Here is an 11,486-nt window from a genome sequence, read left to right as displayed (position 1 = left end):
CAATAATTTTTTCAACTTCATAGTGAACGAATGTTGTTTGTAATTGTTGGAAGGTTTGTTCATTCGTTTCTATAAAAAGAAAGTAACAGAAAAAGAATACACAATGACAATTTATCGCTACACTCAAGCACTTCTGGTACACAGCAAGTGTCGTCTTCTTGTGTTACAATGTTCTCCGGGTTGACGCGAGCTGCATGGTGAGTGTTGGGCTTGAGCTTTCTTTTCGTGAGCACAATGGATCGCCTTTGTTACGTTGTAGGCTGCAATTCTAGCGATTGGCGATGCACTCTTAAACTTGGCGAATGCAGTCTTAAACTGCATTCTAAGAAGAATGCAGTTTTTAGTACATTAAAAAATCTACCAAATGCATAGATGTTAAGTGGGAGTAAGTCTGATTTTGAAGCATCAGGAAGATGTCAGTGTTGTATGCAGAGACCTTGTGTTTAGTCAACATAATTTCATCTGTTGCATTTGTTCATTTGCCCATATTCGTAACATTTGAAGCGGCCCACTCCATACCTTTTCAAAGAGACAGGCTTTTTTTTTTATATAGATAATCAGGAAGGTTGTGCACATGTGTGTGAGCTTGTACTCACAGGTAATACATGAAAGGGAAAATTTGCCATGTACTTGACTGTAACATCTAGCGAAAAAGGAAACTAGTACAGTTTTCTCTAAATAGAATGATTGATAGTTGAAGAAAAATACATTCTGGTCCTGGGCTTGAACTTGAAACCGAGACTTTTTTCCGGGGCAGTCGTTCTACCATCTGAGCTAACCAGGAGGCTAGCAAATGACAGAGCAAGGCCAGTATAATTGACAACTTAAAGTACAGGCACGAACAATGTGGCAAATCATTCTGCAAAAGACCGCAAGGTGACAGAAGGTTCATGTAAAGGAAAACTGTCAACCACCTTCATGGAATAGAAACAAAGCAGGGGCTTCCAAAGCTACAGGACAGAGCAAGTGATCTATTATGCAAGATTCCAGGTTTGCTGCTGCATGCAATGTAATTTTGGATTCTTTGGTTTTATATTACACAACCTTGATTTTATAATGAGGCACGCTATAGTGGGAGACTCTGGATTAATTTTGACCACCAGGGTATCTTTAGTGTGCCCCAAATATATGAGACACAGGCATTCTTGCATTTCGCCCCTATCGAAATGTGGCTGCCATGGCCGGGATTTGATCCCGCGACCTCGTGCTTGGCAGTGCAACGCCATAGCTGCAAGCTACCACAGCAGGTGCATACAATGTAATAATAGTTGCCTTGTATGTTGATGACAGCGTTGTCTAGAGACCAGGTATCTTACCATGTTTAAAGAGGCCCTGAAAAGCTTTTCAAACTAATCATACAAGGGCACCATTATTAAATTGCATCACCTCCTGAATCTTCTGCTGCAAAAACTTTTCGGATCCTTCAAGCAGAAGTGAAGTTAGACATGGTTATCAGATCGATGAGCGGCTTGCTCTATCCTTTGATTTACAACAAGCATGCTAGAAGCTAAACAGGGAAGACACCAAGATGTCGCTGGAGAACAATGCCTTACTGGCCCCACCCAAAGGTTGAATGTCGTGGTGGTGAGATGGCTCATCCCGGCCACAGTATCTATGCTGCACTTTTCATCTCGGGGGCCACATAAAGCAGACACAGCAACATGCAACTGTCATGCTTAGATTGGCTGTGCAAAGATGAACTGGTCTTCCTGCGTTTTGAAATTGCAGGCATATATATATTTTTCATTTATTTAACTCAAATAAGCAATAATTGTATTACTGAGAATGTTCTCGCGATTACGAAGTCAGCCAATAGCTGTTGTGGGACCAGCTGCTTGCAACGATTTTGCATGACGACATTGTGCAACTGAGGGCAAGCAATATTTCACTACTTTTGACATGCGATTGTAAATTCTCTGGTGCGTGCAGTGTGATTATACCTCGCATGTTCTTTGCTCACAGATCGGCAATGTTTTCTTATCGTGTTCAAAAAGTGCTTCAGTGCCCCTTTAAGTCATTTGCTTATATGCAGACTCTGGGCTTTAATAACATTCCACAGATACCATGTTCAGGAGAAGATGGTCTGGCACATTTAATGTGTCCTCTGCAGCCCTTCATACATTGCTTATCTTAACTGACAATCGTTTTCAAAAAATTTCAGTAGTCGCCTTCCTTAGTTTTTTTTTTTTTTCACTAAGACAGCAGTGCCGCTGAAAACTTGCTTAATGTGCACTCTAGCGAGTAGGGCGGTGTAACATACGCACATCTTGTGCGCAAGATAGTCGTTACTCGGCATCTGGGTTCTCTGAAGTGCAGTGCTTTATTGTTGCTAGGACTTGAAGACGCTACCGGCTGGGCCAATGAAAACTTGTAAAAATCATCCGCAGGTGACATCGTGGCATTAACGTCCTAAGTGGCCATCCCTGTCGAGACATACGAGCACCAGTTTAATTCACCTGCTGACATCTGGTGGGGCGTTAACATGAAAAAAAAACAAAACAAACTAAATATTGCACTATGTTGCACTCCAGAGTTTGGCTGTCTGAACTGGCTGCTGCGTGGCACGATCACAAATGTTCTACAGCAGTACCCACCAAATTCAGGTCCCCAAAACTGCATCAACTGCTACAGCTTGTCTCGCCAATAAAGTAACAAATTACATGTAAAAGGTCACTGATAAAAGTGATTAAATTACAGAGCAAAGCATGCAATTGGTAAATTACGAAATTACCATTAAGCTTAATAGATTACAAGAATGAATTGCGTGTAATTTGTTATGTACAAGTCTGCTTCTATGGGAATGACAATGTGTCATCCAAATTAGAATATTTCTGTTGGGCTAAAAAAAAAAGATTCCTTATACCTTCTACCGCTGGGCCCCTTACTCATCTCTTGCGGTTCAGAGTGCAGTTGTATGAGAGAGCTACAGGTATCAACAGACATAACCTTCAATTTTGAACTTGGCAATGAAATTTAAGCTTTGCTGTTGAAACGTCCAAAACAAGGGATCACTGTTGAGCTGCATTCCCAACTGCCTTATACCATAGCCACTGATATAAAGGAACTATAGTTAAGGTATGTAAAGCAAGGCATGCTTGCACTCACTGGAGCGTGCAGATGTCCCGTACAGTGCTGCACCATACGCTGCCATGTAGTCACTAACTAGTTTCATTCACCGAGCGAAGCATCTGCAGTGCAAGGCAGTCCAGAGCTACTATGTAAGCACAAGTGCGTGTTTTGAAACGAAAAGAACCACTAAAGGCTGGCTTCTCCTCAAGGAATTCCTTATTGCGAAGAAGCCAACTTCCAAAAACCCAGCCATTAAGCGCAATCCGCGTACGGAACGGTTTTATGCGCTTATCTGGGACCCACTCCGAAATAAACGGGCGCCATTAACCTAGCTGCGGGGAACCCGGGTCAGACTTTCTCGCGATCCATAATTCGGTAAAAAAAAAAAAAGTTACAGTAACTTGCGCGAAAACTAAACTTTAGCGAAAACAACCTTGCATGCGCCTACCGCGGTGTTCTGGTTTCAGTTTCGCATCTGTCGTCAAGCCAAAAAAAAAAAAATGGCTTTGTGAAATCCTTGGGAAAAAAAAAGTGCGTTAAAGCTAAACTACTAAGGATTTTGTAATAGGAGATATGTTTGGTTGATGTGTTTAATAATTGCGTAACAGTAAATTCACGTGACCTAGTCATCTCTCGGGTTAGCCAATGAACGCCGCCGAATGTGATGGCCGCCATTATTCTAGCAATTCTAGCAGAGCGTTCGAGGGTTGCTGTTGGTTTGCGAGAGAGTTTTGTGATGCGCGCTCGTCGGAGGCGCGTACCGTCGCACGAATTCACCGGTCTAGAGCACGCACTTTCGAGGACTTAAAGGTAACCTGGCAGCCTTGTCGACAAGGTTGACCCGTTTTTCACGCCTGCATTCAGGTCCCCGCCTAGCGGGTGGCGCACGGATTGTTTACGTTTTTTTGTTGTTGTTGTTGCGTATTCGAGATGTGTGTATCAGCTGTATCAGCTGTGCTTCCTTCCGTATGACTATTGTTGGAGTGTGGTTGTTGTCAACCGCCTAGACCCAGCTAGATTAATCCCCGGAGATAACGAACGGTGAAGCAGGTATACAGCAAACTGATGCGCTTCCTTTCCCAATAACTGTGCACTGTCGCTGCTTGCAGTGCAGCAGCATTGTTTGCTGTTCTGTCGTTGAGGCGCGTCATCCGCTCTAATTTGTTTTTCTGGTCGTTCGGGACTGCTTTTGTCCTTGCTTTGTTAAAACTGATTTTGTGAATGCTTTGCGTGACCCCGCGTCAGCTGCCCGAGCTGCATTTGCCGTGGCCTTTCCCGTCCAGCGCTCAGGTGTCGTAGGCGAGGTTAACGGGCGTCCTTTTGTAGTGCTTGTTGTTGAGTTCCGTTTTAAGATCGGCGCTGTTACTAGGCGCTGCCTCGCGCAGTCTGAAACAACGGGAGCACGCGTGCATGTTGCAGTTTCGTAACGCTTAGTTTCTGAGTTCCGACGGGTCACTCAAATCGTGCTACAAAACCGGTAACACGACTGAGTACCCGGTCAACGGCCGAGTGCGCCTGAACGTAGTTTGCGGCTCCAAGCTGATCATAAGCTGTAAACACCCAGGTCGTTGACGTTTTCCTGCGGTGTGTCGTGTTACCGGAAAATGTGGCACACGTAGACTTGCTTTCAAGTTTTTTTACGGTGTGTACTGACAAGATTCGCGACGTGAAGCTGAGGAACCTTGGCCTTGCAGGTAAAGCTGGCTAAAAAATTAAAAAATGACACCAAAAGTAGTACAGGGAATTGAGTTGAACGTGATGAAGTAAGCGGCGCGCTAATTATATACGTCTCCCTTCAATGCGTTGTTAAGAGGACTTTTTGTCATACAAAAACACGTACAGTACTTGACACCACAATGCGCACCCATGTTGCAACAGGTGAGATCTCTCAAGTGTGTCACACCTGTGAAGTTGCCACATGAAAGTCTTGCTATGGAGTGGGCAGTACTTTACTGTTGCATAGGAAGTTTGCGAAGGAGCATACGTTTATGACATACCTAGAAAGGGCATGTAAGTGCAACTATAACAAATGAGCTTGCAGAATTGTGCAACGTAGAGGCAGTTTTGAAAGGGGAAGTCGTCAACCTCCTGAATGTTGCTTGAAGCTACAAGAAAAATCAACCAGGTTCTTCTGAAAGAAGGGCTGCATTTGGGGAAATATTTTTGCTGCTTCAGGTATTGAACCCAGTGTTACCTTGTTTGAATGCAGGGTGACTGGGATGAATATGAGAATTCACAAACGCAGGACAAGTGCTGACTTACTGCGCACACAACCTATATTTTTGTGTTTTCTTGTCTTCTTCCTAGCCGCGCTGCATTTGAAGTATATGTGAACCAACGCGCCCAAATTAAGGTTTTACTGCAGCCGAAATTGCTGCCTTTCTGAAGCAGTTTCACTTTTAACTGAGCAAACCAGGAGTTTAGTGGAGTACATGCATACATCATAGATCCACATCTTGCCTCTGGCTAAGGATTAAAATGTTGAGGAGTTAACGTGCTGTAAAACCAACCCACTGAACAAACTTAAAAAAAGAAATGCCAAATATGCACCCTAATGTGCAAAATAGCAATCCCCTACTCCATTTGTTTCTACGTGAGGGCACTCTTCAGGCATATGACTTCCTTGATAAAAAAAAAGAGAGAGAGAGAGAGATTAACGCTGACTGTTTCGTCAAGTGATGCTCAATTGCTGTTTTAAAATATGTGTGTATGGGGAGAATGTGATTGTTACATTGGAATCCACCCGTACATCCTAACATGTCATGCACTTGCAGTGGCCTACATGTAATAATTATTACACCAACAACCTTAAAGGAATATTTTGCACTTACTACTTCATTGTTTTTGCTCATATTTCTCGCCTTTATCGCATACTTCGTTCTGCATTGTTCAGCAGGACACTTGGCATGGTTGTTTGCCCATTTTGTCCCGAGTCCGTGAAGCCAGTCATCTTTAGAGCAGCTTGTTTCTACAGTGGCAACAGACAGATGTGGTTCTTATTTTTAAAAATGTTTTTTTCGCAGGTGAACCTGGCACACAAAGATGCTAATGCTGACTGATGTGGATAACCTAAGTTGTGACCTTGTTGCATACTTTTACTACAATACTAGTTTCTACAAACTGGTGCCGCTGAGCTCAGGATTGCAGGTTTGGTTCCCTGGCACCGCAGCCGCATTGCAATGAGGGGGGATTGTAATATCGCTCGTTTGCCATGGATTGGGTGCTTGTTAAACAGCCTCTAGTGGTAAAAATTAATCCGGAGTTACCGATCCACGGCAAGTCTCATAATGAGATTGTGCTTTTTGGCACCTAGGACCCCATCATTTTTTTCTTTTGCTATGAACCGGCTTTGGTTTTGGTGCTCATCTGGTGGATGTGCCAAGCCATCATGATGCATTCGCTCACTCCAGTTTTGGGATAGATGCAGTTGCCACGCACGAGTGCAGCCGGAAGAAATGTGTGCAGCTGCTTTATTTTTGCTGAGCAACGTCGTCAAACCCAACCTTATCGCAAATTTTTTGTCATGACATCACGATGATGTTGATGGTGCCTGGTCTGGCAAAGTGCTGTTCAACCTTCATAAAATGCAGGTCACTGTATGTACATAATAGCACATCATAAGTTTATGTACCCCTATGCACACACAAATTTTTAAAGCATGATATCTGAGAAGAAACAATATTTTGTCAGAGTTGCTGCATACAGCCTCAAATGGACTTGCGTAGTGGATACTTCTCCATATGACCCTCTTATCACTTGCATAACTTGTAAGCTCATAAAATCTCGCTACTTATCTGGTCACCAAAAATGATGCCGGCCTCACATGAAGCGTGCAATATGAAATCGTGCTGATATTACCTGTACAGGTAAAATCAGACACGAAATGAAGCACTTGGGTTGGTTTCGTCTTGTTTGTATTTGAGTTGTCCATGATGCACATCACAGCCCATAATTATAGATATAGATACTTCATACTAGCTTGCCAAAGCCTCGTTACTGCAATCAAACGCCATTACAATGAAAACCTTTTCTACAAAATGACCCATCTGGATATCCTGGGTTTTGCTCACCTCATTATAAAGGAATATGCATTTGCCCAGGTGACCAAGAATTTCATTACCCAGGATTGTTTTAACGGACAGGAAGGAAACGGCGGGTATTGGAGAGCAGACTGGGATAACTGACATTTTAGTCGACATTAAGAAAGAGAAAGGGAATTGGGCAGACCATGTAATAATGCATAGGGCAGATACTTTGGGGTCTATTAGAGTTACAGAAGGGGTGTCAAAAGAAGGGAAGTGCAGCCAGGGGGGGTACATCAGAGAATCAGGTGGTGTGATGAAATCGTGAAATTTGCAGGCATAAAATGGTGACAGCAGGCACATGGCAGGGCTAAGTGAAGATGAATGGGTGAATGAATGTTTATTTCATCTTGAATACAATTTCAAGAAAGGTGCAGGAGCAATAGGCTCTTCAGGAGAGGCCTTCACCCTGCAACAGACAATAAAAGAGGCTGATGACGATGATAATAATAATCTTTTCAGGTTTGGTGATGCCGCCACCATCATCAACGAATCTCTCATGGCGGCCCAAGGGCCGTGGAAGCCGCCACCACCGTGACAGTGGCGGGAGTGGAGGCAGCGGCAGGAGCACAGGAACTGGTGGCCAGCAGAGACTCTTCCGCAGCCGAGATTATGGCTCGCGGGTGCTTGGAAGTCTGAGTGAACTGCGTGAAAGTGGCATGTTGTGTGATGTGACTCTGCATGTGGACGGCGAGAACTTTGCACTGCACCGGGTGGTCCTCGCGGCCAGCTGCCCGTACTTTGCGGCCATGTTCCATTCTGGCCTGGCAGAGTCCGATCGCGGCACAGTCGAGATACGGGGTGTGTCAGCAACCATTACAGATCTGCTGCTTGGGTTCATATACACTGGTAAGAGATTATACTGCATGCCATTTATGTCTTATGTTTTGTACAGTCAGTTCATAAAATTCGAAGTAGATTCTTTCAACATGCAAACTGATTTAAGAAATCTCAAAAGTTTGGTTGGCCTGGCATGGTCTTGCCAGCTACTTCACTTGCATGCCATTGATGGCACATATGTGAATGTGCTAGCAATGACAAACCTTGAAAACCAATGCTGTAGTGTGGTGAGCTTGCACCCAGCAAAAGTAAGCAAAAAACTCTGCAACAGAGACTGATATACATGGTCTGCAGTTGTTGAGCAAAATAATGCAGCTTTCAGCCAGCCCCTGTATTGCATGATCGAGAATTGTAGGTTGGTCAGTCATCCTGATCATTCCTGAAATTGATCTTTTCTCCGTGTACAAACTGATAAGATGGGCTCATCCTTCTAGCACTGGCTGTAACAACCGTGACTCAAGAATTATCTGATTCTGCAAGCATCTCTTGTATAAGCAAAAACACGATAACACTAATAGTGATCAATGAAAGTACGAAGTAAGTGCATGTCTGTGAAGCAGGTTAACAGACATTTTTCACAATTGTGTAACCAGGCTGCAAGACTCCTTGGGTTAAACCACTGCCCAAATTACTTGGGTCTTTATTGCAAAAACTTGCCAAAAGAAGTTATTTGAAGCGCACTGTATAAATTTATACACTTAGCTTGCTCTGAAGGCTTTCTCGTATGCTTACAATGCGCTCAACTTCGGACCACTTTTATGCAGATGGCTGCCGAATGAAAAGCGCGTTGCATTTGGAGTGCATGGTGCACTCTCTCTAGTGCACAGTGCACCGTCAGGTGCAGCACCTGATATGACTTGCAGCTTTTTAAAAGGGAGCAGGAGAACATCCTTTACGTGTGTGCCTCCTCATGTATCGTCACAATTTTATCTTAAATCATAGATCAGATTTTGTAATGATTCAAACAGAGAAGTTTGTATAGTCATAAAGAAGTTGCATTAGGTCAACTCAAAATTTTCACTGAATAGTGCAGTGGAAGCAAGAAACAAATGTATGCAGTTATATGAGATTGTCAATTCGAACTTGTAAGTTCACTTTACAGAGCTTAACTGGAATCGAAATTCTGGAGGTGATGATGATGACCAGATCGTCTTGGATAGCATGTATTCCTGCATCTTTACTAGCAGCCATGCAGTCTCACGACTAAGCAACTTTCTTAGGTTTACTCGAAAGAATTTAGATGAAATGCAGATTCATTCACTGTGAGACAGTTTTCATCTTGAGAGGCTCACAAGCACTTCTTGTGTGACCACATTGCACAGAACACCCATGGTGGCATCCTATGAGTGATTAGATTGAGTTCGAGTACGTTTAGAGTTGTCAGTGTATGAAACATGACAATGGGAGGATGCATAGTTTGACAACATTCTGTGCTTTGGGTTTGTGTGATTAGAAACTTTTTGCTCATGACCACTTTAGGGCAAATGGTGTTACTTTTCTGATGGCGGGTTTTTTTACAATCCCCCGATTACCATGGCCTTCAGAGCACCGAAGAGTGTATCGGTGGTCAAACGCTCACATTATTGCTGTTCATTCAACGAGTATTGTGCATGATTTCACATATGCATAGGGTGGCACTGTATTTTTAATATATAGCATTCCTTGCCTAAGTGCCTGGGGTAATTCTCTGCTCCGTTCCCTTCATACTTCCGGTTTTGTGTCCCAAAAAACCCCTAGCACCATCTAGGCTTGAATAGGTGGATAAACACACTTCTGTACGCTTACTGCCACCTACTTGCAGGTGCACAAACCTCTGACGCGATATGTTGTCAGAAAGCCACCAGATGCGGACACACAGCTGCCCAAAGCCCAAACCATAGTTTCAAACTAATTACTACAGGGAACCCTGGCACTAGTGCCTACGAGAACTGCAAGGAGGTTGGTTCAGTCAGCGTGGAAATGATGGTTAGTAGGTGCATGTGCTTAGGCTTCATCCTTCTGGCTTCAAGTGGCTTCGTGACTTTGTGAACTCATCATTTTAAACAAAATACTGTGTTATAAGTAATTAAATAAACACTATAAATGTTGTCAACAGAGAGAAGCTTTTGAAGAGGATGCGTTGGAATGCAGGTGAGTGCGTCAGTAGCCAAATTATGTGAGGAAAAGCACTACAGCATCGCGTTATTTTCCAAACACAAGATTGGTGGTAAAATGACGAGATCGTCGTAGTGTGTGTGGTATCCTTCGGCATTGCTTACCTCTTAAAATATGACAATCTTGGTTTCGAGGGTAGAGTATAAACTTCATAAGAATTGATTCCAAGCAATGCCATACGCTATGTGACAATTCGCCATTTGGGAGTTTCTGCTTCAATTTCAGTTAACTCACTTTCCGGGTACACTGGTATCAGTATGTACTGATAATACATGCGAGCAGAAGCAGATATGTACATCCAGAAGTAAATAGCTAAGTCAAGTACTGAGTATGTTGACAAGGTCAAGCAGTGGCAATGTTTAAATGTCAATGAATGCTTATCAGGATGTGAATATTTATTGAGCTCAGGATATCAGTGAACACTTATCAGTTTTCTAACGTCAATGAGTGTTTGTGAGCATTGTGATGTTAGTCCGTGTTTACTAGTCTTTAGTGCAAATGGATGCTTGTCAGTATTGTAGCGTCAGTGGATGCTTATCAGCACTCTTGGGTCAACAAATTCTTATCAGTCAATTCATGGCGACATTGTAATGCCAATGTGTGCATAGCAGTGTTGCGATTCCAACATGCTTATTAATGAATGCCTAATAATATTGTGAAGCTAACAAACGCACATTCGTGTTCCATTGTCAGTGAATGCTTATTATTGGGCCATACTGTCAAGAAATTGTTGTTGCTATGCAATTATAAGTGAGAACGTGCATTGTGTGGTGTGTCGCACAGTAGTTAAAAAGTACCTAGTTGGTGAATATGAAGCCAGCTGAAACTATAAAAAGTTTATTAGTAGAGATTTTCAGTGTCCATGACCCCACCTTATATCACAACTTGGGGCCAAGAGTTAGAGATCACCACCAGTGTGAGAGAGAGGGTTCAAGAAGAATGTATCATTCTGGCCAAGACCTGACACCACTTGATGTAATTCTGCAATTGGCTCATGAGATGACAAGCAGGTCTTATGAATTTTTTCATGAGAACTTCAGCATACGTTAATGCGTTTGCATCCTTTGGGTACTTCATGCACTTTCCAGAGGCTATGTATGTATGTACGTATGTATGTATTTATGTATGTATGTATGTATGTATGTATGTAGGTAGGTATGTATGTGCATGTATGTATGTTTGTAGATATGTATCTAAACGCTTTCCCGCCTACCTAGGTCACTGGGCAGTCAGTGGTCGAATGGGTAGTGTATCAGAGAGAGAGAGCAAGGACAAGAAAAGTAGGTAGGGAGGAAAGCGCACCAGGCTGCTATGCTATGGTAACAGAGTTTGAAACCAACT

General features: G+C 43.1%; 1 protein-coding gene across 3 annotated transcripts in view; it reads left to right on the top strand.

Annotated features, from left to right (window-relative positions):
* The first annotated feature begins 3,719 nt into the window (after positions 1-3,719).
* The window catches only part of LOC142560171 (actin-binding protein IPP-like), a 37,630-nt gene continuing 29,863 nt past the window's right edge, over positions 3,720-11,486 (top strand). The window contains exons 1-3 of one of the 3 annotated variants that reach the window (XM_075672054.1): positions 3,720-3,879; positions 6,093-6,216; positions 7,614-8,000. In XM_075672054.1, the coding sequence (XP_075528169.1) occupies positions 7,622-8,000 (379 nt within the window). In that variant the 5' untranslated portion in view covers positions 3,720-3,879; positions 6,093-6,216; positions 7,614-7,621. Of the gene's footprint in view, positions 3,880-3,944; positions 4,120-6,092; positions 6,217-7,613; positions 8,001-11,486 lie in introns of those variants that run through there. The other 2 variants (XM_075672052.1, XM_075672053.1) reach the window with 2 other exon arrangements.

This window comes from Dermacentor variabilis, chromosome 10 (assembly GCF_050947875.1).
Source record: "Dermacentor variabilis isolate Ectoservices chromosome 10, ASM5094787v1, whole genome shotgun sequence".
NCBI lineage: Eukaryota > Metazoa > Arthropoda > Arachnida > Ixodida > Ixodidae > Dermacentor > Dermacentor variabilis.
This window is presented reverse-complemented; position numbering and strand designations above follow the sequence as displayed.